The sequence below is a fragment of the Rhinopithecus roxellana genome, unplaced genomic scaffold (assembly GCF_007565055.1).
Source record: "Rhinopithecus roxellana isolate Shanxi Qingling unplaced genomic scaffold, ASM756505v1 contig3021, whole genome shotgun sequence".
Classification (NCBI taxonomy): Eukaryota; Metazoa; Chordata; class Mammalia; order Primates; family Cercopithecidae; genus Rhinopithecus; species Rhinopithecus roxellana.
The window spans coordinates 31391-59159 of record NW_022142340.1 but is presented as its reverse complement, the minus strand read 5'-3'; the positions used below and the strand labels follow the sequence as shown (position 1 = coordinate 59159).

At 51.5% G+C, this 27769-nt stretch overlaps 1 protein-coding gene across 2 annotated transcripts; it reads left to right on the top strand.

The window, feature by feature from the left end:
• Nucleotides 1–351: 351 nt before the first annotated feature.
• Nucleotides 352–27769, top strand: LOC104664959 (eukaryotic translation initiation factor 3 subunit B). 2 transcript variants are annotated; one of them, XM_030926432.1, is made up of 19 exons: nt 352–1230; nt 7527–7719; nt 9896–10015; nt 10323–10380; nt 10884–11012; nt 11930–12087; nt 13761–13892; nt 13973–14039; nt 14447–14493; nt 16512–16722; nt 19467–19539; nt 20391–20513; nt 22244–22322; nt 23397–23535; nt 24987–25112; nt 25892–25969; nt 26348–26456; nt 26607–26725; nt 27471–27769. In XM_030926432.1, the coding sequence occupies exons 1-18, from the start codon at nt 732–734 to the stop codon at nt 26708–26710; spliced, it is 2445 nt and encodes an 814-aa protein (XP_030782292.1). In that variant the 5' UTR covers nt 352–731; the 3' UTR covers nt 26711–26725; nt 27471–27769. The 2 variants fall into 2 exon arrangements, with proteins under 2 accessions (XP_030782292.1, XP_010364964.2); XM_010366662.2 differs by having other exon boundaries at nt 27466–27769.

Genomic DNA, 27769 nt, shown 5'->3' with positions numbered 1-27769 from the left:
TGGGGGTAAGCGATTAAAGCAACTCGCATACATTTTTGTATCGCGCCAGGGAGTCGTCCTTCTAGTCGTGTGGGCCGCCTCTGGCTCGCCCCGAATTCCTTTTCTGCTTTTTGGAGTCGTATGTCCTTTCGCCCCGTCAGTAGGCGAGTCCAAGTGTCAGACACCGACAGGGGGGACTTTAGTAACGTAAGCTAAACGGTTTGCCTAGCGAAAGGCTGAGACGCCCTGAGCAATCGCCTGTCGAGCCGCCACTCTTCCATGATAGTAACTGTTGAGTTAAAGGACATTTTCATCACATTCTAGATACTAAAATCATTTCTGGTCCCTGCCTTAGGCGTCACACATAGTTCAGTCCCGCCCCGCAGCGTCTGACGGGAGAGGAAAGGGGGAGGCAGCCATGTTGGACGGAACCATCCGCTGCTACACGTGGGGTGGCCAATGCGCCCATGAATTTAGTGATGGACAGAAACAACCTTGTTGAATGGAATTAAACACTTTCTTGTCACAAGAATGTCCGTTTGGTGATTTGCGGACGCGGCTTGCGGATGCGAGTCCTCTCAGGGTCGTCGTGAAGCTCCAGGGCGTGAGTACACCCCCCGCCCCGCGGCCTTGGTACGGCCTCCCCGTCGCACGCACATGGCTGAGCTGTAGCCGGCGCGGCGCGCGGTGCGGCCTGGGAGAGTCGGAAGCGCGGCGGCCGCGGAGCCCTGCGAGTAGGTAGTGTCGGGCCCATGCAGGACGCGGAGAACGTGGCGGTGCCCGAGGCGGCCGAGGAGCGCGCCGAGCCCGGCCAGCAGCAGCCGGCCGCCGAGCCGCCGCCAGACGAGGGACTGCTGCGGCCCGCGGGGCCCGGCGCTCCGGAGGCGGCGGGGACAGAGGCCTCTAGTGAGGAGGTGGCGGTCGCGGAGGCCGGGCCGGAGCCGGAGGTGAGGACCGAGCCGGCGGCCGAGGTAGAGGCGGCCTCCGGCCCTTCCGAGTCGCTCTCGCCGCCGGCAGCGGAGGAGCCGCCTGGGTCGCACGCTGAGCCCCCTGTCCCGGCACAGGGCGAGGCCCCAGGAGAGCAGGCTCGGGACGAGCGCGCCGACAGCCGGGCCCAGGCGGCGTCCGAGAACGCGGGAGGAAACGAGGGCAGCGCGGCCGAGGCCGAGCCCCGGGCGCTGGAGAACGGCGACGCGGACGAGCCCTCCTTCAGCGACCCCGAGGACTTCGTGGACGACGTGAGCGAGGAAGGTGAGGGCGCCCGAGGCGGGGCTGGCGAGCGGCGCGGGAGCGTGACTGAGGTTCCGGAGGTGGGAGATGTCCTCGGGCTGTGCCACTGGTTCGTGCAGAAGTTCCAGCGAGGGTGTCCGTGTACTCCTGGGAAGCCACCGAGGGAGGGGTTCCCGAGTGCCCTGGAGGCGTTCTGAGACCCCAGCTTCTCCCCTTTTCTTTCCTAAAAAGGGGGACAGGATGGAGCTAACTTCAGGAGCCAGGGATTTGCATGACACCCAGAAATCTGAGAGAGTGGGAGAGGGCACACGGGGGTACTCTGTTTTGGCTGGGTGTGCTGTGAGTGTAGCAGCTGGGGTTACGGCAAAAACCGAAGACCCGGTGTCAGGTTTGCGGGTCTGCATGTCCAAGCTAACCAGTCAGACCTCCCAAGGTCTGGATCGGAGGAACAAGTTGTCGCAGAGCCGGTGATTTTGTCCTCCTGACCCGCACAATTGTCCATCTCCAGAGACTTTCCTAGTGGTACAGGCAGACCCTGTCAAATTCCAGTTAGTTCTCCTTTATCCCCTCTGCTAAACCTGTAAGGCGAGTTATTTTTCCAGGTTTTAATATTGTTGATAACAGCCTGCTTTGCCTTCGTCTCAACCTTGATTGGGTTTACAGGCATATTTCTGCTTCCTGCCTCAGAGAGCTCTTTTCGTAAAGTGACTTCTGATGAGAGCTGGTCTCATTTGTTTTTCTTTTGTTTTTAGCCCTCTTAAGCCTTTACGTTGAGAAACAGATCAGCCTCTGCGGATTGGCTAAGTTAATACTGGAGTGAGAAAAATAAAAATACCCTTGCTGACGTAGCCAGATATACACCAAGACAATTTAGGGAATAACGTGGAGTTGCCAACTTATAATTGAAACGTTTTTTTAAAAGGCTATCAGAAATTCAAAAATCAGCCAGGTGTGGTGGTGCACACCTGTAGTCTCCAGTACTTGGGAGGCTGAGGCACGAGAACAGCCTGAACCCAGGAGTGGAGGTTGCAGTGAGCCAAGATCCCACCACTGCACTCCAGCCTGGGTGACAGAGTGAGACCCTGTCTCAAAAAGTGAAAAATTAAAAAATAAAAAGGCTGTCAGTTACTGTGGCCATTATTATATTATACTTTTTTTTTTCATAGAAGACATTTTAGCATGAAAAGCAGGAAGAACACCACAAACTAATGAAGACTTTGGGAACATCTAGTCTGCACCCCTCAGTCCTGAGGAAACGTGTCCCTGAAGGTGGAGTAGGCTGCTGAGAATTCACAGTGGGTCCGCTCTGCGTGGCTCACCAGACTCTCCTGCTCAGAACAGTGTTCTTTCTAACACTTCCATTGTTGTTATAGTTTAAAATCAAAACTTTTGGTTTAATGATTATTTTGAGCCCTTGGAAATTCTGCTTTTTTTTTTTTTTTTTTTTGAGACGGAGTCTTGCTCTGCCACCCAGGCTGGAGTGCAGTGGCCGGATCTCAGCTCACTGCAAGCTCCGCCTCCCGGGTTTACGCCATTCTCCTGCCTCAGCCTCCCGAGTAGCTGGGACTACAGGCGCCTGCCTCGTCGCCCGGCTAGTTTTTTGTCTTTTTAAGTAGAGACAGGGTTTCACTGTATTAGCCAGGATGGTCTCGATCTCCTGACCTCGTGATCCACCCGTCTCGGCCTCCCAAAGTGCTGGGATTACAGGCTTGAGCCACCGCGCCCGGCCAATTCTGCTATTTTTTAAAAAGTACTATTTGAGCCCATCGAATTCACAGATTTCTAATATGTAAATTATTTCTGGAATTGGGAAGAGTTAGAGGATGCTAATATGACCACAAGGTTGGCCAGGCTGGGTGATGACTATGGGTCCTCAGGGGGCCCACGTGGCCCTGAAGGTGCAGTGTTGGCCAGAGTGACAGGTGAGGCATCTGGTCCTGAGGACTAAGGCTCAGCAAGCAGGCTTTGTCATGGCCCGCCTGGTTGTGGTAATGCAGGTGGGTTGTGTGCATTATGAGAAGAGCTGCCCTTCAGGGTCAGTGTGCAAGATAGTATATGAGTGTGTCAGTTCTTTCCAGAAGGGCCGAGTCTTCCAAGGAGCAGACCAAAGGTGGCCCGGAGTCCCTGTCTTGCCTTCTTATTTTTTGGTGCAGATTAGCATCTCAAACTGTAATCATCCTTTCAGTTTAATGTTTCAGCTGATCAGGATTTTAACTCTAAATGTCTTTTTTGCATTATTAGCTATTCTTTCTGTTTGCTATTTAGTGTTGAGAATTGTTCTCTTCTTTTTTTTCCTGGAGACAGGTTGGGAATCTGTGAGCCACGTGTCACCGATGCTTGGGCCGAGAGTGATCAAGGCGATGTGTCTTCATGGTGTAGTTACTTCATTTGTTTCCTTCCTAGGTGTGGGCTGGTTCTCCTAGACTAGACGCTTTGAGCTTGTGGGAAGGAGTACGCAGTGTGTGTAAAAGCTAAGCTTTTTATTGCAAGCCTTATAAATTCAGATCAGGCTTGTCAGGCCATTTAATTGTATGGTAAGTGCTTTAGAAGTTACCCCGGCATTTGACTAGTTTCCATAGCAGGGTGTCCGGCACTGCAGTGACTGGCAACTGCCTTTTTCCCTTTTTTTTTTTTTTTTTAAATCTCTTGTTCCTCTCAATTTTAGCATCTTTGAAAATAAAATGGAGATTATTTTTTAAGGTAGCATTTTCAATATTTCCTTTTTTTTTTTTTTTTTTCTTGAGATGGAGTCTCACACTCTGTTGCCCAGGCTGGAGTACAGTGGCTCACCGCAGTCTCTGCCTCCCCAGTTCAAGCGATTTTCCTGCGTCAACCTCCCGAGTTGCTGGGATTATAGGCACCCATCACCACTCCTGGCTAATTTTGTATTTTTAGTAGGGACAGGGTTTCACCATGTTGGCCAGGCTGGTCTCAAACTCCTGGCCTCAAGTGATTTGCCTTCCTCAGCTTCCCAAAGTGCTGGGATTAGAGGCGTGAGCCACCATGCCTTGTCAATTTTCAATATTTCTGAAAGTGTTTTTTTTTGGTGTGTGTGTTTTTTTTTTTTGAGACGGAGTCTTGCTCTGTCGCCCAGGCTGGAGTGAGCCACCATGCCCGGCCAACTTTTGAGAATAAATAAAGCGAAGAATATTTTCTGACATCTGCACATTTAGTATGTTGAAATTATTATTATTTTTCGAGATGGAATCTCACTCTGTCGCCCAGGCTGGAGTGCAGTGGCGCAATCTTGGCTCACTGCAACCTCCATCTCCCGGGTTCAAGCAATTCTCCTGTCTCAGCCTCTCAAGTAGCTGGAATTACAGGCGCCCACCACCATGCTTGGATCTTTTTTTTTGTTTTTTTTTTTTTTGAGACGGAGTCTCACTCTATTGCCCAGGCTGGAGTGCAGTGGCCGGATCTCAGCTCTGCAAGCTCCGCCTCCCGGGTTTTCGCCATTCTTTTGCCTCAGCCTCCCGAGTAGCTGGGACTACAGGCGCACGCCACCGCGCCTGGCTAGTTTTTTTGTATTTTTTTGGTAGAGACGGGATTTCACTGTTAGCCAGGACGGTCTCGATCTCCTGACCTTGTGATCTGCCTGTCTCGGCCTCCCAAAGTGCTGGGATTACAGGCTTGAGCCACCGCGCCCAGCCTTTTTTTTGTATTTTGATTAGGGACAGGGTTTCACCATGTTGGCCAGGCTGGTCTTGAACTCCTGGCCTCAGGTAATCTGCCTGCCTTGGCCTCCCAAAATGCTGGAATTACAGGTGTGAGCCACTGAGCTTGGCCCTGTCCTAAATTCTGACTGTGATGCTTTCCAGACGCCCTGCAAGGCATTTCATCACATTGAGGACAGCTTCACGTACCACTAAGAAAAAAATACTGTTACTTAAATTCTGTGGGCATGGCAGCTCCCACCTGTAGTCCTTCCTACTTAGGAGGCTGAGGCAGGAGGTTTGCTAGAGCCCAGAAGTTCGAGGCTAGCCTGGGGAGCATAACAACACCCTGTCTCTTAAAAAAAAAAAAAAAAAAAGCTGTTTCAGGAACTTGTATATTCTCCAGTCTCCTAGTTTAAGTGCAGGTCTCTGCCCTGATAGTGTTTTTCTAAAAGGCTGTTTGTGATATAATAAGAAATGTGTATTTGGGCTCTGCCCTGGTTCTTGGCACACAACGTCTAAACGCTTGGAATTTCCAAAGTGATAAGTGTCTTTTTGTTTTGTTTTTTTTTTGAGGCGGAGTCTCGCTCTGTCGCCCACACTGGAGTGCAATGGCGCAATCTCGGCTCACTGCAAGCTCCGCCTCCCGGGTTCATGCCATTCTCCTGCCTCAGCCTCCCGAGTAGCTGGGATTACAGGTGCACACCACCACGCCTGGCTAGATTTTTTTGTATTTTTAGTAGAGACGGGGTTTCACCATGTTAGCCAGGATGGTCTCGATCTCCTGACCTCGTGATCTGCCCATCTCGGCCTCCCAAAGTGCTGGGATTACAGGCTTGAGCCACCGCGCCCGGCCTCCTGTTAGTGTCTTTTTGTAGACAGGTGAGATGATTGATGTCTGGGGCTCCTTGCCAGGGAACCAACCATGTGATTAGAGGGCAAGAACTTTTAGGTCTCCCCCTGCCCCCCAGAAGGAAGAGGGCTGAAAGTTGAGTTGATCACTGGTGCTCAGTGATGTCATTAATGTACACCTATGTAATGAGATCTTCCTAGAAACCAAAAAGGACCAGGTTCCGGGGGCTCCACGTAGCGGGACAGGTGGAGGCTCCTGCAGGGTGGCGGCCTGGAGAGCACAGGGAGGCTCTGCGCTTCTCCTCCATCTGCCTCTTCGTCTGTATGCTCTGTAATGTCCGTTATAATAAGCTGGCAAGCCTAGCTTCCTGAATTCTGTAAGCTGCTGTAGCAAATTAATGGAACCCAAGAAGCGGGGGGTAGTGGGAGTTCTGCTTTGTAGCCTGTCGGTCAGAACTGGAGGTGACAGCCCACTGCTTGCGATTGCCGTCTGAAGTAGCCGCCAGTCTTTGGGACTGAGCCTCCAGCCTGTGGGATCTGGTGCTGATTCACGGTAGATAGTGTCTGAATTGGATTAAGTTGAGGACACCCAGATGGCAGCCCCTGGAAAACTGCTTGATGTGGGCCCCACATCTGGTGTCAGAAGTGTTGTGTTGAGTGTTGTGTTAGTAGGAAAAACACTTTGCTATTTCCTTGTCTCCTGCAGTTCAGCTGTTTATCCTTAGAGCTTTTTAACGTAAGGAATATTGGGCAAGGAGTTGTTCTGGACGAAGGTGCCTGGTGATGGGCTGTTTGCAGTGGAGAGAGGTGGGGAAGCTCACCCCAGGCGTGCTTCCTCTTTGTTTTTTTTTTCTTGATTCACTTGTGAATGGCCATCCAGTTCACGGCCTGAAAACATGAAAATCACTGGGAACAGGAGGTGGGAGAAGAGTTACTACTTTCATCCCAATTCACTCGAAAGAGGTTCCTCCTTGAATAATTTCTAGTAATTTGTATTCACAACACAAATGTGCTGTGAATAGATTGAGCATTTAAATATTTACTTGTTTGCTGAAATCTTCTGTAAAAAGTCAGTTTTCACTGACATTGGGATGGGATTCTGCCTGGACGTTGCTAGAAACGTTTCAAAACCTAGGGATCTCTGGAAGCTCTAATAATGGATATTCTTTTTTTTTTTTTTTTTTTTTTTTTTTTTTTTGAGACGGAGTCTGGCTCTGTTGCCCAGGCTGGAGTGCAGTGGCGCAATCTCGGCTCACTGCAAGCTCCATCTCCCGGGTTCCCGCCATTCTCCTGCCTCAGCCTCCCGAGTAGCTGGGACTACAGGCGCCCGCCACCACGCCCGGCTAGTTTTTTGTATTTTTAGTAGAGACGGGGTTTCACCGTGTTAGCCAGGATGGTCTCGATCTCCTGACCTCGTGATCCGCCCGTCTCGGCCTCCCAAAGTGCTGGGATTACAGGCTTGAGCCACCGCGCCCGGCCATTAATGGATATTCTTTAGATTGTCGTCTTCATTTGCATTTTGCATTCTTAAAAGCTTTTTGTTGTTATTCTCTTGTAGTCTTTGGTTATTGCCAGAACTTAATTGACCTATCTTGACTACATGTCCATCAAAGGGAGAGGGGAGCGTTCCAGTCCCCGCCGCACTCGTGTTTAAAATCTGAACCAAGCCAGGGTTAGGATTTCTTTTGCTCATATTGAAAGCATTTAGACGATTCATTGCCTCTTCTTGGAGACTTGTTTAGTGTGCTTAGTTAATGTATTAATATTTTTCTTGGTAAAAATGATCATTTGAAAAATCTCTCTCTGGTTCAGAATTACTGGGAGATGTCCTCAAAGACCGGCCCCAGGAAGCGGACGGAATCGATTCGGTGATTGTAGTGGACAATGTCCCTCAGGTGGGACCTGACCGACTTGAGAAGCTAAAAAATGTCATCCACAAGATCTTTTCCAAGTTTGGGAAAATCACAAATGATTTTTATCCTGAAGAGGATGGGAAGACAAAAGGGTGAGTGTTCTCCCGTTGGAGAAGTCTCATCTGTGTCTGGCACGTCGTGATGAGGGAGTGTTGCAGGAGCTCCCTGCAAACACAGCTCCTGCCTCACCCAGGCATGTGGGCCGTTCACTTCTTCAGGCTGCCCTCAACTGGAAGCTCTCCAGAGCAGTGAATGAGAAGATGATAAAGTTTAAGTTAAGGTTTTAAAGTTTTTTAAAATTACCTAGAATAGACCAGCATCGTGGCTTACGCCTTAACTCCCAACACTCTTAAAGCCTGAGGCCAGGAGTTGGAGGCTGCAGTGAGCTATGATAACGTAGCTGCACTCCAGCCTGGGTGACAGAACAAGACATCTGCCTCTGAAATAAATAAGTGAAGTAAAAACTAACTAGAATAGTTTTAGTTTCTAGAAAAATTATCAAATGCAGGTAATGCTGCTGCATTTTCTGTGTTGGGCAGCCAATTGAGGGATGGCCTCTTGACCCTCAGTTACTCATGTTACAGTGAAACATTCTCTGAGGTCCTTTCTAGTCTTGCCTGTAATACACAATATTAGACTTTTTTTATTTTTATTTTTTTGAGACAGAGTCTCGCTTTATCGCCCAGGCTGGAGTGCAGGGGCCAGATCTCAGCTCACTGCAAGCTCCGCCTTCCGCGTTTACGCCATTCTCCTGCCTCAGCCTCCGAGTAGCTGGGACTACAGGCGGCCACCACCACGCCCGGCTAGTTTTTTTTTTTTTTTTTTAGTAGAGGCGGGGTTTCACCATGTTAGCCAGGATGGTCTCGATCTCCTGACCTCGTGATCCGCCCATCTCGGCCTCCCAAAGTGCTGGGATTACAGGCTTGAGCCACCACGCCCGGCCTTTTTTTTTTTTTTTTTTTTTTTTTTTGAGACAGAGTCTTACTCTGTCACCCAGGCTGGAGTGCAGTGGCGTGATCTCGGCTCACTGCAAGCTCCGCCTCCTGAGTTCATGCCATTCTGCCTCAGCCTCCCAAGTAGGTGGGAGTACAGGTGCCCACCACCACGCCTGGCTAATTTTTTTTTGTATTTTTAGTAGAGACGGGATTTCACCGTGTTAGCCAGGATGGTCTTGATCTCCTGACCTCGTGATCCACCTGCCTTGGCCTCCCAAAGTGCTAGGATTACAGGCGTGAGCCTCCGCGCCTGGCCTAGACTTTTTAATTTTTTTTAATTTTTATTTATTTATTTTTTTTGAGACAGAGTCTCACTCTGTCGCCCAGGCTGGAGTGCAGTGGCCGGATCTCAGCTCACTGCAAGCTCCGCCTCCCAGGTTCACGCCATTCTCCTGGTTCAGCCTCCCGGGTAGCTGGGACTACAGGCGCCCGCCATCTCGCCAGGCTAGTTTTTTGTATTTTTTAGTAGAGACGGGGGTTTCACCGTGTTCGCCAGGATGGTCTCGATCTCCTGACCTCGTGATCCGCCCGTCTCGGCCTCCCAAAATGCTGGGATTACAGGCTTGAGCCACTGCGCCCGGCCTTTTTTTTTTTTTTTTTTTTTTTTTTTTCCCTGAGACAGAGTCTCACTGTGTTGCCCAGGCTGGAGGGCAGTGGCGTGATCTTGGCTCACTGCAACCTCCACTTCCCAGGTTTAAGCAATTCTCCTGCCCCAGCCTCCCAAGTAGCTGGGATTACAGGCATGCACCACCATGCTTGGCTGATTTTTGTATTTTTAATAGAGAAGGGTTTTGCCATGTTGGCCAGGCTGGTCTCTAATTCCTGACCTCAAGTGATCTGTCTGCTTTGGCTTCCCAAAGTGCTGGGATTGCAAGTGTGAGCCATTGCGCCTGGCCAAGATTTTTTTTTAAACAGCTCTGGAGATAATTGATATACAATAAATCTGCATAGTTTTGAAGTATTTAATTTAATAGATTTTGATGTGTACATGAAACCATCGCTACAGTAAAAGTAATGGACTTTTTGATTAACTTTTCTGTAATTTATGATAACAAAACTGGATACTTTGGATCTTCTGGTTAGGGTTTCCCTCACTTAGGAGCTCCCTGGCTGTGGATCTGTCCCCCGTGTGACTGCCTTAGGTTCGAGGCAGGAAGAGCAGCACAGATACTCCTGGCACGGAGGGCTTGTCCACTGAGAGGAGTGGGGCAGGCAGCGCGTACCTGCCTAGCCTTACAGTGCGCGCGGGTGCCAACGGCCCTCTCTCGCTCAGGTATATTTTCCTGGAGTACGCGTCCCCGGCCCACGCTGTGGATGCTGTGAAGAACGCCGACGGCTACAAGCTTGACAAGCAGCACACGTTCCGGGTCAACCTCTTCACAGATTTTGACAAGTGAGTTCAGACTTGGCCACAAGGAAGTAGACGTTGACGTGCGAGTGAGCAGCTGTGTGTGGGTGGCTTGGTGCTTCTCAGTGGGTGCTGGTGCCTGTCAGGTTGTTCATGTCCTTTCTGGTCAGGCTGCTACAGGGCCATTTCATAGCCCTGCCCCATGCTTCTGGCCTGCAGCACCCCTCCCCGTTATGCCAGTCACAGCCCTTGGCGTGGGCAGGCCAGAGCACAGCAGGGCCATGCCAGACCCCCACGGGTGCTCTTTCTAGTCATCAGGACGTGGGGCTCAGCAGTCTCCTTTCTCCTCCAGGTATATGACCATCAGTGACGAGTGGGATATTCCAGAGAAACAGCCTTTCAAAGACCTGGTGAGTGGCCTGAAACCTGCATCTCAGTGGTTTAAAGAAATGCTGCTGGGTGTGGTGGCTCACACCTGTAATCTCAGCACTTAGGGAGGCTGAGGTGGGAGGATGGCTTAAGCCCAGGAATTCAAGACCAGCCTGGACAACAAAGTGAGACCCCCCCTCTCTACAAAAAGTAAATAAATACATAAATTAGCCGGGCCTGGCATTCACCTGTTTTCCTAGCACTTGGGAGGCTCAGGTGGGAGGATCACCGTGAGCTGGGAGGTTGAGGCTGCCGTGAGCTATGATTGCGCCCCTGGACTCCAGCCTGGGCAACAGCGAGACCCTGTCTCAAAAAAAAGAGAAGAAATGTTGGATGGTGTCTTGACTTGAGGTTAGAGTGTGACTTGGGAGTTAAGGTGTGGACTGAATTTGTCATATCTTTAAGAGCAATAGTTGTGAATGAGTTTTTAATTAAAATTAATGAAATGTTATATTCCTTGCCTTTTTTTTTTTGTTTTTTTAAGGGGAACTTACGTTACTGGCTTGAAGAGGCAGAATGCAGAGATCAGTACAGCGTGATTTTTGAGAGTGGAGACCGCACTTCCATATTCTGGAATGACGTAAAAGACCCCGTCTCAATTGAAGAAAGAGCGGTGTGTATTTGCTGCTGCCGCTGGGGGCGGGGACTCACCTCTCCCGTATTTTCTTTTCTTTTTTTTTTTTTTTTTTTTTTTTGAGATGGAGTCTTGCTCTGTCACCCAGGCTGGAGTGCTGTGGCCGGATCTCAGCTCACTGCAAGCTCCGCCTCCCGGGTTCACGCCATTCTCCTGTCTCAGCCTCCCGAGTAGCTGGGACTACAGGCGCCGCCACGTCGCCCGGCTAGTTTTTTGTAGTTTTTAGTAGAGACGGGGTTTCACCGTGTTAGCCAGGATGGTCTCGATCTCCTGACCTCGTGATCCGCCCGTCTCGGCCTCCCAAAGTGCTGGAATTACAGGCTTGAGCCACCGCGCCCGGCCTTCCCGTATTTTCTTAACAAAGTGGAACTTTGTTTCTATCAGAAAACTGGGAGAGCAGGTGACGTTATGTTTTCTTTGAGATTACTTTCTGAAAACAACTTTTATTCCTCTTCCAGCTTTAAAGTAAATCCTGAGAAGTGAACAGGCTTTGTGTATTTCAGTTAAGAGTTTGTAGAATAGGCCGGGCGCGGTGGCTCACGCCTGTAATCCCAGCACTTGGGAGGCTGAGGCGGGCGGATCACGAGGTCAGGAGATCGAGACCATCCTGGCTAACACGGTGAAACCCCGTCTCTACTAAAAATACAAAAAATTAGCCGGGCGTGATGGCGGGCGCCTGCAGTCCCAGCTACTCTGGAGGTTGAGGCAGGAGAATGGTGTGAACCTGGGATGCGGAGCTTGCAGTGAGCCGAGATCGCGCCACTGTGCTCCAGCCTGGGAGACAGCGAGACTCCATCTCAAAAAAAAGAAAGAGTTTGCAGAATAGATTCATTGTAGGAGGAGTGTTTGTGTTTGCCATTTTGTTGTATTAATGTTGGCACTGCTTTTTTCTGCAGAGATGGACAGAGACATATGTGCGTTGGTCTCCTAAGGGCACCTATCTGGCTACCTTTCATCAAAGAGGCATTGCTCTATGGGGGGGAGAGAAATTCAAGCAAATTCAGAGATTCAGCCACCAAGGGGTTCAGCTCATTGACTTCTCACCTTGTGAAAGGTAAGCTGCTAGAAAAAAGGTGATCTAGCTAATCCGGCTGTTGGAGTCTGTGCTTTTCACCCCATGCCAGCCTTCTACAGGTGGTCTTTCATTTTGCAGCATTTCAAACTTAGTAGAAAAAAACAGGAGTAAGGAGAACGCTAGTATGCTTTTTACTGAGATCTCACGTTCGGTTGCATTTATGTCGTCATCTCCTATACAGATATCTTTTCCTGAGCCATTTGGGAGTAATTGGAAGTAACATGTCCCTTCAGCCCCGAATGTGTATTCCTAGAAATAGGATTTTGTTACCACGACCACAGTGCGGGTGCTGACTTCAGGGATTTAACATTCATTGAATACTTTAATATATTGCCATATTCTGGTTTTATTACTTGATCTAATAATGTTCTGTATAATATTTACTTTCCTGCAGTTCAGGATCTAGTCTGAGGTCACATGTTTTACAGATAAATTTTCCTGCCTCTGTCACCCAGGCTTAGCGCCACCCGGTGGCCCCATTGCAGGCTCATTGCAACCCCAACCTCCCAGGGTCAGGCGGTCCTCCCCCCTCAGCCTCCTGAGTAGCTGGGACTACAGGCACACATCATGACATATGGCTAATTTTGTTTATTTTTTTGTAGAGATGGGGTGTCTCACTTTGTTGCACAGGGTGGTCTTGAACCCCTGGGGCCAAGTGATCCTCCTGCCTTGACCTCCCAGAGTGCTGGGATTACAGGCGTGAGCCACTGCACCTGGCTGAGCCGTGGTTTTTGATCTAGCTAATCCAGCTGTTGGAGCTCTGCTAGGGAAAGGGGCAGTTGTGGAAGGCAGTGTGAGGACGAGCTGGGACCACTCTGTTTTCGCCCTCACGGGTTGTGTCTGCCTTCCCCCCTGGTGTTGTAAGGGACCGTCTGTTACACACTTTGTGTGAACTGAGTGAGCAGGTGCAGTAGCTCCAGACAAACCAGCAGTCAGGTAAATCATGGCTGAGAGGAGCCCCCAGCCTCTGAAGTTTCCCATCAGACCTGTGCTGGCTTTCAAACTGGATGGGACTTTTTTTTTTTTTTGAGACTGAGTTTCACTTGTTGCCCAGACTGGAGTGTAATGGCACAGTATCGGTTCACTGCAACCTCCACCTCCCGGGTTCAAGCTATTCTCCTGTCTCAGCCGCCGGAGCAGCTGGGATTACAAGTGCCTGCCACCATGCCTGGCTAATTTTTGTATTTTTAGTAGAGACAGGGTTTCACCATGTTGGCCATGGTTGGCCAAGCTTGTCTTGAACTCCTGAGCTTGGGTGATCTGCCTGCCTCTGCCCCCCAAAGTGCTGGGATTACAGGTGTGAGCCATTGCGCCCAGCCGTATTTTTTTACCTTGTTAGTCTTAATGAAACATGAGTAAAGATAGAATTCCACACTGCGCCTCCCTCTAGATCACTCAGCAGCCTTTTGTGTGGGGTTGTGAGATCTTTCTGTGCTGATCTTGGAGAAACCAGAGTGTCTGCAGTGTATTGACACCAGAATGAAGAAGCGCTGCTGCTTCCCTCTTCCACTTGGAACTCTTGGGGCTGGGCAGTGTGGGGTTGGGGGAGAGAGTTGGTTCCACGAGTTCTGACCGCGTGTTCTGGCCGCACAGACAGACTGTGATCCTCTCGTGAGAGGAGGATAGCATACAGTGTGGCCCCTCTCTTCTAGGTACCTGGTGACCTTTAGCCCCCTGATGGACACGCAGGATGACCCTCAGGCCATAATCATCTGGGACATCCTTACGGGGCACAAGAAGAGAGGTTTTCACTGTGAGAGCTCAGCCCATTGGCCTATTTTTAAGTAAGTGGACCATTGTAATGAGCTCTGTAGCCTTTGTCTTTTCATTGGAATACCTTGGCACTTCTGTTTCTTCTTCTTAGGTGGAGCCACGATGGCAAATTCTTTGCCAGAATGACCCTGGATACGCTTAGCATCTATGAAACTCCTGTAAGTGGTCCTGGTGATGGAAAACGCCGCGTCCCATCCTTGCTTGTAACTGGGGTGTCTTGCTTTTCCGTATTTGTGCTAGAAGAGGAGGAGGAGGTTTCACAGATGCGAAGGAAAGTCCTGTCTCCCATGCCTTTTTAACTAACCTTGCTTTGGGCAGAGCTCTTCAGTTACTCCTGCCCCCTTGGCGCAGCCGTGGGAGGTCCTGGATGGGCATTAATGCAGTGGGCTTCAGAACTGCAGTTCTCAGTGGCGGGTGGGTGGGTGGGTTCATTATCATCCTCTGTGTGCGCTGCCCTTTAGGCAAACTCACATCAGACTCTGGTTTCATTTTGTAAAAAGTTAAGTGTGTTTCTGAGACACTGACATGATTTGACTCAACTTCAGCCTTCCTTTTTTTTGGGCAGTCTATGGGTCTTTTGGACAAGAAGAGTTTGAAGATCTCTGGGATAAAGTGAGTATTCTTATCAATTTGGTATCTTCGTGTGTTCAGGCTGCTTAACACAATACCATAGGCGGGGTGGCTTATGACAGCAGCAGAGATTTCTTTTTCCCAGTTTTGGAGCTTGGGAGCCCGAGGTCAGGGTGCCTGCAGACCGTCTGGTGAGGGCCCAGCACCCTCCTCATGCCCCTCAGTCCAGCCTTCCCTGAAGAAGGCCTCTGGGGCCTCTTCCGTAAAAGCTGTCATCTCATTCCCGAGGGCTTCACCCTCAGGACCTGCCACCCCCAAAAGGCCCCACCCCATGCCGTCACCCAGGGGGTTAGAATTTCACCCTGTGAATTCGGAGGACACAGACGTGGTCCATTGCAGTTGGTTTCCTTTATTTGCTGTCTCTCCTTTAGCACTCAGCTTTTTTTTGTTGTTAAAGAGACAGTCTTGCTCCGTCACCCAGGCTGGAGTGCAGTGGTATGATCTCCACTCACTGCAGCCTCCACCTCCTGGGTTCAGGTGATTCTTCTGCCTCAGCCTCCCGAGTAGCTGGGACTGCAGGTGTCCACCACCATGCCTAGCTAATTTTTGTATTTTTCGTAGAGACAGTTTCACTGTGTTGGGGTTTCACTGTGTTGGCCAAGCTGGTCTCAGAACTCCTGACCTCAAGTGATCCGCCCGCCTCAGCCTCCCAAAGTGCTAGGATTACAGGCATGAGCCACCACACCCGGCCATTTTAAAATCTTTTTTGAGACGCAGTCTTGCTTTGTTGCCCAGGCTGGAGTATAGTGGTGCGATCTCGGCCGACTGCAAGCTTCGCCTCCTAGGTTCAAACGATTCTGGTGTTTCAGCCTCCCCAGTAGCTGGAATTAACAGGCGCACCACCAGCACACCTGACTAATTTTTTGTGTGTTTTAGAAGAGACGGGGTTTCACCATGTTGGCCAGGCTGGTCTCGAACTCCTGACCTCAAGTGATCCGCCTACCCGGCTCAGCCTCCCAAAGTGCAGGGATTACAGGTGTGAGCCACCGCGCCCAGCCTAAGGTGAGTTTGTTCTGGACGCCAGGATGGAGGCTTGGGTCGATGGGCAAGGCTGCTCAATGCTGGGCCGCCACCCTCGAGGCACCACTTCAGTGACCCCTTTCCTGTGCCCAGATTGAATCTTCAAGGCCAGAGCCTTGAGTCGGCTTCCTTCCATTTACCTCGTCTTTGACCTAGAAACTGGGGGAGTTTCCAGCCTTAAGGAAGAGAGGGGACTCTGCTTAGGCGAAAGGTTTTCCTGTTGCTCTTCTGTCTGAGGCAGAGTTTGAGGAGCCTTCAGCTCATTTTCACCATCGCAGAATGGGCACATTTTTGTTTATCGGAAAACTTGGGACTGGTCAGTATTACAGCAGTGAACTACCAGCAATCCAAGGACACTGACGTTTCTTCTTTCATTTTTACATTCTTGGGCAAAATTATGGCTTATAAAATGAAAAGACCAGGACGCTGGTTCTCAGTAAATGCAAAACAGCACGTAGTGTGTATAGAGCTGTTTTTCATGTAGGTGAGCTCAGGAACCGTTCCTTACAGCAGCGGTTGTAAGGAACCTTAGACCTTCTGTAGAGAGGTTGATACAGTGGAGGGAGTTGCCCTTTTTCTTGCTCATTCATTATACTTCATTTGCCGTTTTCCCCATTTGCACCTTAATTAATCTTCAGATGACATAATAGCCGGATACACCAGCCTACAACTTACTTGCATCAAAGCAGCAGTGTGCGGTGTCTTAAGAGTGGGCTGACAGAGTGCAGGCTGGAGTCCCTATGAGTCTGTGCGTGATGATGGGGTTGCTAATACTCTGTCTGCATTCATTCCCTGTCACAGTGAGCGTGGTAGTGCCCCAGGGTCCTGGCGAGGACCTGTGAAGCTGCGCGGGGGGAGTGCTCAGCGTCAGTTATGACAGCATTGAGCTTCTGTATAGCAAATGAGTTGTTTTATTTTCTTCTGCTTTTCAGTTTCATCACTTGGCCTTTGCTTTAGCATTTTATTTTCCTGTTGTGCAGAGACTTTTCTTGGTCTCCTGGTGGTAACATAATCGCTTTCTGGGTGCCTGAAGACAAAGATATTCCAGCCAGGGTAACCCTGATGCAGCTCCCTACCAGGCAAGAGATCCGCGTGAGGAACCTGTTCAACGTGGTGGATTGCAAGCTCCACTGGCAGAAGAACGGAGACTACTTGTGTGTGAAAGTAGATAGGACTCCAAAAGGCACCCAGGTATGTAGATTCCCTCGGGAACTGGCGATTCCTTATCCTGAGCTCTGAAGTGGCCACCGTATTGTTTGGAGGTTGTTAATGGATTTTGTTTTGTTTTGTTTTGTTTGTTTTTGAGACGGAGTCTCGCTGTCACCAGGCTGTAGTGCAGTGGCGCGATTTCGGCTCACTGCAGCTTCCACCTCCTGGGCTCAAGCGATTCTCTTGCCTCAGCCTCCCAAGTAGCTAGGACTACAGGTGTCTGCCACCAGGCCCAGCTAATTTTTGTATTTTTAGTAGAGACAGGGTTTCCTCATATTGGCCAGGCTGGTCTTGAACTCCTGACCTCAGGTCCACCCACTTCGGCCACCCAGAGGGCTGGGATTACAGGCGTGAGCCATTGTGCCCAGCTGAGAATACTATTGTCTTTCTAAGCACAAAAAGTAGTATACTCAGATTTTTTTTTTTTTTTTTTTTGGTGGTTGATCATTTAATATTTATTTTATCAAAAATATTGTCTGAGTTGGCCGGGTGTAGTGGCCCATGCCTGTAATCGCAGCACTTTGGGAGGCCGAGGTGGGCAGATCACGAGGTCAAGAGATTGAGACCATTCTGGCACACATGGTGCAACCCCGTCTCTACTAAAAGTGCAATAATTAGCTGGGCATGGTGGCGCACGTCTGTAGTCCCAGCTACTCGGGAGGCTGAGGCAGGAGAATTGCTTGAACCCAGGGGCCAGAGGTTGCAGTGAGCTGAGAGATTGCGCCACTGCACTCCAGCTTGGCGTCAGAGCCAGACTGTCTCAAAAAAAAAAAAAAATTCCTGAGTTTTCCCTCTAATAAGTATTCCTCTTTCTTTTTTTTTTCTTTTTCTTTTTTTTTTTTTTTTTTTTTTGAGACGGAGTCTCGCTCTGTCACCCAGCCTGGAGTGCAGTGGCGCGATCTCAGCTCACTGCAAGCTCCGCCTCCCGGGTTTACGCCATTCTCCTGCCTCAGCCTCCCGAGTAGCTGGGACTACAGGCGCCCGCCACCTCACCCAGCTAGTTTTTCGTATTTTTTAGTAGAGACGGGGTTTCACTGTGTTAGCCAGGATGATTTCGATCTCCTGACCTCGTGATCTGCACGTCTCGGCCTCCCAAAGTGCTGGGATTATAGGCTTGAGCCACCGCGCCCGGCCTCCTCTTTCTTTTGTGTTAAAAAAGTTTTGGCCGGGCGCGGTGGCTCAAGCCTGTAATCCCAGCACTTTGGGAGGCCGAGACGGGCGGATCACGAGGTCAGGAGATCGAGACCATCCTGGCTAATACGGTGAAACCCTGTCTCTACTTAAAAATACAAAAAACTAGCCGGGCGACGAGGCGGGCGCCTGTAGTCCCAGCTACTCGGGAGGCTGAGGCAGGAGAATGGCGTGAACCCGGGAGGCAGAGCTTGCAGTGAGCTGAGATCCGGCCACTGCACTCCAGCCTGGGTGATAGAGCGAGACTCCGTCTCAAAAAAAAAAAAAAAAAAAAAAAAAAAAGTTTTAATTGATATGTAATTCACATGCCGTAAAACACCCCTTTAGAGTGGCGAACTGGTTCAGTGGCTTTTCGTTGTTCAGAGTTGTGCAGCCACCACCGCTCATTTCAGAAGGTTTTCATCGGCTGGGTGTGGTGGCTCCCCAGGGTGGTAGGGAAGATAGCTTGAGGCTAGGAGTTTCAGACCAGCGTGGGCAACACAGTGAGACCCCATCTCTACAAATAATTTTTTTTTTTTTTTTTTTGAGACGGAGTCTAGCTCTCTTGCCCAGGCTGGAGTGCAGTGGCCAGATCTCAGCTCACTGCAAGCTCTGCCTCCCGGGTTCACGCCATTCTCCTGCCTCAGCCTCCCGAGTAGCTGGGACTACAGGCGCCCGCCACCTTGCCCGGCTAGTTTTTTGTGTTTTTTAGTAGAGACAGGGTTTCACCATGTTAGCCAGGATGGTCTCAATCTCCTGACCTCGTGATCCACCCATCTTGGCCTCCCAAAGTGCTGGGATTACAGGCTTGAGCCACCACGCCCGGCCTTAAATAATTTTTAAAAGATAAAAGATAAGAAATGTTTTCATCACCTTACAAAAAAACACCATGCCTGTTGGCAGCTTCTCTGCCCAGCTCCTGGCATCACGAATGTCAGCGATTTCCCTATTCTGGACACACAGCTGGAATTGGATAGTATGCCGCCTTCTGTGTCTGATCTCCTTCACGTAGCTCAGTGTTTCCACGGCTGGTCCACGGTGCTGAGTCTGAACAGTAATCTCTTGTCTGGTGGACCACGTTTCTTGGCCTCCTTACTTTGTTGATGGACATCAGGGCAGTTTCCCCTTAGACTCCTGGAGTAGGGCAGGACTTCTTGAAGGTTATGGCAACAGGACACCCCACTGTCTGAAATGGTCTAACCAGCCCCATTGGTGCGCCTTTATGGCCCTCGGGATCCTGGTCCGCAGGCTGCAGTGAGGACCCTGGGACTGTTTGTGCCGAGTGTGGTGAGCAGGGCAGCTCCTGGAGGTGGGATCTGGGTCAGAGTTACTTCGTGCATGTCCAGTGGCTGCTGGTAGACGTGGTGCCGGCAGTTACCCTCCTACTGAACTGTCTTCCGTCCTGAGGGCTGTTTCTTTCATCACTGCAGATGCTCGTGTGTGTGAACCAAGCGTGCACACTGAATCTTTCGTTATGAAGCTGACTTTTGATTTAAACCTTTGTCTCATATTTTCACTGTCCAGAATGTCACCCTTTCCCCCTTTTTTTTAAACAGGGTGTTGTCACAAATTTTGAAATTTTCCGAATGAGGGAGAAACAGGTACCTGTGGATGTGGTCGAAATGAAAGGCAAGTTGTATTTTAGTCACTTTGAGGTGAATGGGGCCTCTGTGCGGTTTTACTCTTGGCTTTTAACACTTCCATGCGAGGGATTGTCTGAGCAGTGGAGTCAGGACTGTGAGCCCGCACCATGAGTAGCCATTTCCAGGTCACAGAATGTGTTTAGAGCCTGGCCAATGTAGTATGACCCTCTCTGTACAAAAAAAATTAAAAAATTAGCCAGGCGTGGTGCGCAGCGGTAGTCCCAGCTGTTCCAGACACTGAAGTGGGAGGATCACTTGAGCCCAGGAGCAGAGGTTGCAGTGAACTGAGATTGCGCCCCTGCACTCCAGCCTGGGTGACAGAGCAAGACCCTGTCTAAAAAAAAGAACAAAGAAATTGAGCCTGTGTTCTGGTCTGGCTTTTTGTTTTGCCATGGAGAAGAGGAGGAAGGAAGGACAAAAATAGAGAGGTGAGAAAACGTGAAACCTGGCCACCTTTCCAGGTAGGAGAGTGGAAGTGAGGATCCCACTGTAGGTGCCACACTGGGTGCGAGGGAAGCGGCATCCACAGCTGCCCACGTCAGGCTCCTGCGGTCCCGTGTGGGCGTCCCGCCGTGGGGGTCCCGCCGTGGGGGTCCCGGTGTCCCGCTCAGGGAGAGAGCAGTTTCACGTAGGTCACTCCACATGAGTGGAAGCAGCTGTCTCTGAAACTCCAGGAATGTGCACCTTCCCTGCTGTTGCTTGCTCTCTGGTCCTTTTAATGAACTTTTAAACATTGGGGGATATTTCTCTGTGGTTGAGTAGTGAACATTTTAACTGATCAAGAGCATTGTGTTCTGAGTTGACCAAAAAGGGAGTGGTCTGTTTTGTCGGTTTTAGAAACCATCATAGCCTTTGCCTGGGAACCAAATGGAAGTAAGTTTGCCGTGTTGCACGGAGAGGCTCCGCGGATATCTGTGTCTTTCTACCACGTCAAAAACAATGGGAAAATTGAACTCATCAGTAAGTAGCCTGGTCCCTTTCCTCTTCTGAACAGGTCAACATGGATGATGACTCAGTTTCTGCCCAGCAGTGAGCATTTGACTGGCCTAGGACCACTGTTGGGCAGGCTGGGACTCACCTGTGAGTGGGGTGTTGTGGGCTTGGCTGATGAAGTGAGCAATGGCCTGGAGGTGCTGCCTCCTTGTGGGGTGCTTCTCTGAGCCCCGTTGGGCCCTCACGTTTAAGCAAGTATTTCCAAGGCTTCCATTCTCTGCCATTGTCTGGAGTGAAGCTTTTTCCCTTCTGGCTGTAGCTGTTGTCCCTGTGCTCAGAGTCACTTCCTGTGGCCATGCTCCTGCCAGTCCCCAGTGTGAGTCGGGCGCCTCTGACCAGGGTGTGCAGAGCTGTTGCACACGGCTGTGCCCTTCCCCCGTGCACCTGGTTCCAGGGGCGCCACACTGCACCCACCTGGGGCTCGCTCCTCACAGTGGTGTGGGGACGCTCTCCCGTCTCATGGCAGCTGCAGCCTGTGCCCTCAGCTCCTCACTTCATCCTGGGGTCTCTGCTCAGCATAGAGCCCAGTGCCCGCGGGGATTGAATGAGCCATTGCTTGTTGCTTCATAGGCATGGTGTGTGTTTGTGTGGCAGCCGGGAGGTGGTGATGGGCTGTGTTCCTCACCCACAGGACTCTGGCTGCCAGGTGCCCTCCTGCAGAGCCATGGGTTTGGCCCTGTACTTGGAAGGATTTGGAATCTCCTGGCCACACCTTTTGCAGGATGATTCTGTGAGGAGTTTAGTTTTCACTTTGCTAGAGGTCGGCAGGGTGCGTGGAGCCCTCAGTTGGCAGTGGATCACAGTTGGCTGTTCCATTAATTCCGGTTGATACAAACATACGGGCAGTTGCAGACTGTCCAGAGACTTGTGTAAGTCTTCTAGGTCATGAAACATACGGCAAGCAGAGGCACCTTGTACCTCCCAAACAGGTAGTGTGACATGCCTCTCCTGAAGTTTGGCATGGACTCTGGGGCCACCGTGTGGGCTCCGTCCCATTCCCGTGGCTGTTGGGGTTTTCGTTTGTACAAGTCTGAGACCCCTGCCCCTGCCGGGTTGCACTGCCCTGCCCCGTCTCCTCCCCTTCTCCCCACATCAGCCTGCCCCACGCCTCTTTTTTTGGATGTACCGCGGGCTGAGGAGAGAGAGGCCACAGGTTATTAGCTCTGTCTGAGACGCAGGGAGCATATGCTCTGAGGGGGACTTGAGCCCAGCCCCAGCTGGCCTTCTCACCGCTCCAGCGGCTCTGCCTGAGATCCCTCCTGGAAGTAAGAGTTGTACCTGGAAAGGTGATGACTAGTCAGTTTCAACAAGCATAGCTTATCCAAAGACGCCTTGTCGCTAGGAGAGTGGCTTTGGTCTTTCAGGGTCACTTATCTCTGACGTCTTCTCCCTGCTGGGGACCCTGCAGCAGTGAACATTTGCCATAAAGGGAATTATTTGCCCAGTTATCTCAGGAAATAAGAGAGTCTTGTTTTGAAGTACCCATGTTGTATCTTCTCTTTTTTTCCCGTTTAAAGTATGGATCATGACTCAGGGTACTTAGCGATGGACTTTGTAAAATTGTTTTCCGAGGTGGTTCAGCATTACTAGCTCTGCGCACGGGGGCAGCTTGAGCTACAGCCAAGTCCTCCAGCCTTGGCTGCCCCGGCACCGTGGAAGCCCTTGCAGCTCGTGATAGGTGCTCTCTTTCCTTTCAGAGATGTTCGACAAGCAGCAAGCAAACACCATCTTCTGGAGCCCCCAAGGGCAGTTCGTGGTGTTGGCGGGCCTGAGGAGGTAGGTGTATGTGCTCTGAGCCTGTCTGCCTTGTGAGCAGCACTCTGCCTGCTGTGGTAGAGACCCCTCAGGCGCCAGCACCCAGCTTCTTGGTAGAGGGAGTATTGTGCACTGAAAGGGTTACCCTGGTGTCAGTGGATGGGACTTTATTGAACCTTTGCGGACCCATGGCACTCCAGGAGTTGGGCCAAGCCAGGACAGATTGAAATAAGCGCTCGTGCGGGGCGCGGTGGTTCACGCCTGTAATCCCAGCACTTTGGGAGGCTGAAGTAGGTGGATCACGAGGTCAGGAGATCGAGACCATCCTGGCTAACATGGTGAAACCCCATCTCTACTAAAAATACAAAAAATTAGCCAGGCTTGGTGGCGGGTGCCTGTGGTCCCAGTTACTTGAGTGGCTGAGGTGGGAGAATGGCGTGAACCCGGGAGGCAGAGCTTGCAGTGAGCTGAGATCGCGCCACTGCACTCCAGCCTGGGTGACAGAGCGAGACTCCGTCTCAAAAAAAAGAAGAAATAAGCCCTCGCAGATACTTTCGTGAAGTGACCAGGCAGACCCGTGTGCGGGTTGTGGTTCTTCGTGGTTAAACAAGTGCCTTCCAGCAATCCAGTTACCACCCCCGGGGGTTCAGTCCCATGTCTTCTAGCAGGAAGGGTATTCGTTACACAGCTGTGAGGCTGCCTTACCTCTGTGGTTTGTGTCATGTGCTGGTCTCAGCTGTGTTCCAGCAGTGTGTCAAAATCGTGGAGAAGCTTCCAGCTTAAAGAGTACTCTTTTGTTGCTGCTCTCCCTTGTTTCATTGTCCACGCTTGCTACTGTATTTTTGAAGGCTTAGCCCCAGATAACATTTCCAGTAAAAATAATAGTGATGGCAGACGTGTGTACTACTCACCACACGCTCTGCATCTGTGACTTGGTACGTCTCACAGTGGCCACCGGAGGCTGTTGCCGTACTTGTTTCCATGTTAACGCCAAGGCTGGCTCCCTGGGGACCCCATGCCGCAGCACCTTTCAGGAGTGGGATGCCAGGAGGTATGCGTCTCCGTGAAGCCTGATGGTCCTGTCTGTCTCTGCAGTATGAATGGTGCCTTAGCGTTTGTGGACACTTCGGACTGCACAGTCATGAACATCGCAGAGCACTACATGGCTTCCGACGTCGAGTGGGATCCCACCGGACGCTATGTCGTCACCTCTGTGTCCTGGTGGAGCCATAAGGTGCAGGCCCGTGGGGCATAGCGTTGGCTTTGGATAGAAGCAGGGATTGCCGGCTGGCTGCTGACTCTGGTGCTGTCCTGGGACCTCGGGGAAGGGGCACCAAGCCTCTGTGTTTAACAGAAGCCTTGGCTGGTGTTCGTGGCAGGAGGAGGAGGTTCTGGGTTGTAGAAGAGGTGGCGCTGAGTGCAGGAGCAGCTCCCGCTCATGGTTGCAGGGCGGGTGGGGGTCTTACCCTGGGCCTGGGGACCCTTGAAAGGGAGTGAGAATGTGTCATACACAAGTGTTTTTCTGCAGAGAGGAGTCATTTCCTTTGAAGTCTGAACAAAGTTCCGTAACCGCAGACATTAAGATCTCTTTGGGGTCATTGGTTGAGTCCAGCTGCGGCGTTGCCCACAACCATTATTCCAAAACTGCTGGTTAAGTTTGTCGAGGACTTTCAGTATTTAATGACTTGTAAAACATTGATGGAGGTATTGACAGTTGAACCAGTCCATTCAAATAGAGCCTGTGAGACCAAACTCGGGTAATTTTGTTTAATGAGATACAGAACTTTTAGGAGTATCAACTTCCCAAATATGACTACAAGTGTCTAGAGTTAGAAATCTTCACATTGGAATCAGGATATGTTGATGGCAGCCTGTGTTCAGATACGTTGAGATGTCACTTCGGTGGGGCCCAACTCGACGCTTGAAAACACCTTAGGCCAGGCACAGTGGCCCACACCGGTCGTCCCAGCACTTTAGGAGGCAGAGGCAGAAGAATCACTTGAGCCCAGGAGTTTTGAGACGAGCCTGAGTGACAGCGAAACCCTAGCCCCATTTAAAAAAAAAAAGAGAGACCTTTTAAGTTGTTGACCACTCCCCTTGAGGTATAAACACTTAGCTCCCAAAATGCCGGGCCGCAACAAGATGTCTATGCCAAGGGCCAGTGAATGCATCCTCCTTCATGAGAGAGGCCTGCTGTGAAGAGAGCGGAACCTGGCGGCGTGTAGTGATGCAGTTAGCCTACATCCAGCACAGTTCACACCCGGCACAGTGCTCAGCACAGCTCCCACCCAGCACGGGGCTGTGTGGGCAGTGCATAGGGATGCAGTTAGCTTACATTCGGTCCCGCGTTCAGCACACCTTACATCTGGCATGGGATGCAGCGGCGCTCGGTGATGCAGTTAATTTACATCCAGCATGGGGTTCGTGTTGCCAGCAAGAATGCGCAAGCCTGTGCTGTGATGAGCGCTGCTGCAACTGCTCTGTGCCCTGCACTCTGGGTCGATTGCATCATTGAGGTGTCTTTCACTGACTGCCCACCTTCCCTGCTGTCGGCTCTGCACAGGCAGAGCTTTGTTTGCTTCACACGTGTCCCCGATACCCAGGACCTTGTGCAGCAAGTGACACAGTCACAGTTGTGGCTCTGCTGATCCCTCTGTGTTCTGGTGTGTCCCTGCCCTCGCCTAGGTGGACAACGCGTACTGGCTGTGGACTTTCCAGGGCCGCCTCCTGCAGAAGAACAACAAGGACCGCTTCTGCCAGCTGCTGTGGCGGCCCCGGCCTCCCACACTCCTGAGCCAGGAGCAGATCAAGGTCAGCGTTCCCCCATCCCCGCTGCAGGGCACTGGAGGCGATTGTGGCGTTGAAAAGTAGTCAGTTTTTTCTGTTATTGTTAGGGTGGTGAGTGGGGAATAGAAATGTGACATTTGCAAGGATGCCTTGAAGAGATGCAGGAGCAGTGAGAACTGAATGGGATAGAACAGCTCTAGGAGAGTAGCCTGAGGAGCAGTGAGAGCTGAAGGGAACAGAACAGCTCTAGGAGAGTAGCCTGAGGAGCAGTGAGAACTGAATGGAATAGAACAGCTCTAGGAGAGTAGCCTGAGGAACAGTGAGAACTGAATGGGATAGAACAGCGCTAGGAGAGTAGCCTGAGGAGCAGTGAGAACTGAATGGAATAGAACAGCTCTAGGAGAGTAGCCTGAGGAACAGTGAGAACTGAATGGGATAGAACAGCGCTAGGAGAGTAGCCTGAGGCCTTCAGCTTGTTTAGGGGAGTTTTGCATGAACCCGAGGGGTAGATAAAAAGATACCAGGGCCATTAAAAAGTCCTGGTGGGAATAGAAGCAGCTGGTCTGGGGTTTACATAATGGTGGTAAAATAGGCGGATGGTCTTAGGTCAGAGCGAAGAGGAGGGTTAAATCCCAGGAAGAAAGTCTCAACGGGAAAGACGGAGGAAGGAGCGGGCGCGAGCACCCCTGGGAAGCTGTTCCATAAATGACCCTGGGTGTCACATCATGTCGGCAACTCTGAAGAGTGCGTTTGTGCTTCTTGCTTTGAATGTTAAATCCTGAGTGGTGGGTCTTTTGTTTCAGCAAATTAAAAAGGATCTGAAGAAATACTCGAAGATCTTTGAACAGAAGGATCGTTTGAGCCAGTCCAAAGCCTCAAAGGTGAGCCTTGTTCCCCAAAGGGAAGGCTGTGCTGGGACATCTGCCGTCACGGCAAAGCGGGCCCACATCAGGGCTGCAGGCGGCGCTGCGTGTGTGCTCAGAGTTGCTTCTGCCCGGAAGACACTGATTCTGTTTCTCCCCTAGGAGGGATGCAGTGGGGAACTGGGGCTGGCGCGGGGGCCTGGAGTTGCGACCTCACTGCTGCCTTGTGGGCGGGGGACAGTGTTGGGGGAAGAGTGAAAACGAATGGAGCGGCTATTCCTGCTTGAACACCTCCAAATGCTGTCATCCTGGCACAGTCCACCTGGGTGTGGGCTCTTCGCGATGGGGAGGCACGTGTCTTACCAGTTCTGTGGCTTTCCCCAACCTCACGCATAGGAATTGGTGGAGAGAAGGCGCACCATGATGGAAGACTTCCGGAAGTACCGAAAAATGGCCCAGGAGCTCTATATGGAGCAGAAAAACGAGCGCCTGGAGTTGCGAGGAGGTAACGTAGAGATCCCTCAGTCACCAGGAGCTGGCCCTTCTGCCGCCCACAGGCCCCAGTGCACGCGGACTCCCGCATTCTTCCCACTGGCCTCAGTGGTGCCACTCAGCTTGTGCCCCCGTGGGTGACCTGCGCCCTTTGTCCCCTCAGGTGTGGACACTGACGAGCTGGACAGCAATGTGGACGACTGGGAAGAGGAGACCATCGAGTTCTTCGTCACGGAGGAAATCATCCCTCTCGGGAACCAAGAGTGACCTGGGAGCGCTGTGGTGAGCGTCTGCAGGGGGCGCGGCGGGGTCCCCGTTGGCTGCTCGCAGCTGCTTCTGTTACCCATCACGGAGAAAGCACCTTCTTTAAGGCAGAGGTGAAGCCCCAGCGTCGTGTGCCCAGGGTTAGCTGAGCCTCGTGTGAAACGTGGAGTCGGTGCCGACGTGGCCTCGACTGCTCCCTCTGAGGGCATCGCAGATGACGCCTTTTAGGCCATGCTGGGTGAGGGAGGAGCCGTGGCCAGGTGCTGGGAAGTGCTAGGAAGAGGAGGGTGGCCATGCCTGGCCATTTCCTGAGGCTTGTGCTAGTGATGGCCACGGTGTGTCCACCAGAAAGAAACGCTGGTGTGTGCAGCTGCAACTCTGGTTCTGGCAGTTCTGAGAGGAGCCTTCTAAGTTGGGGGCTGGGGAGCAGAGTACGGGAGCTCCTAAGTCCTGGGGGCCTCCGCGCCTCACAGCACGGGCATGTGTGGGACAGAAGGCCCGTGGGATGCCTGAGGGTGGCCTGGTTGCTGTCCTCAGGGCGGGACCATGAGCGAGTAGGGGTGGCATATGGGCTCGGCTCTCTGTGGCCAGGGCAACTCCTGTTGCGGGACTCAACGTCAACCCCAAGGCGATGTTCAGGGGGTCTTTTGAGATGCTGTTTAGGGCCGCCATGCGTGCCTGTCCAGGGGACAGACTGCACCCGCTGCTCCCGCACTGAGCTGCAGGACAGAGCATGAGCCGCGGTTCCTCTGTTGCAGTGCAGCCATGTGTGGTGTGTGGAGCCGAGGCCGTCCTGCAGGAAGCCCGCGTGACTCCCGCCGCCTCCCCGTGCTCTCTGGCTCTGGACTGTGACCGCGCCTGGATTCTGCCATTGCGACACATTTTTGTGCCTTTCAGCCCCTGGTGTCTGCAGTGGGGTGTTTAAGGCACCCGCTTCCACTTCTTTCTTTTTTTTTTCTTCCTGAGACAGAGTCTCACTCTGTCGCTCAGGCTGGAGTGCAGTGGCCGGATCTCAGCTCACTGCAAGCTCTGCCTCCCAGGTTCGCGCCATTCTCCTGCCTC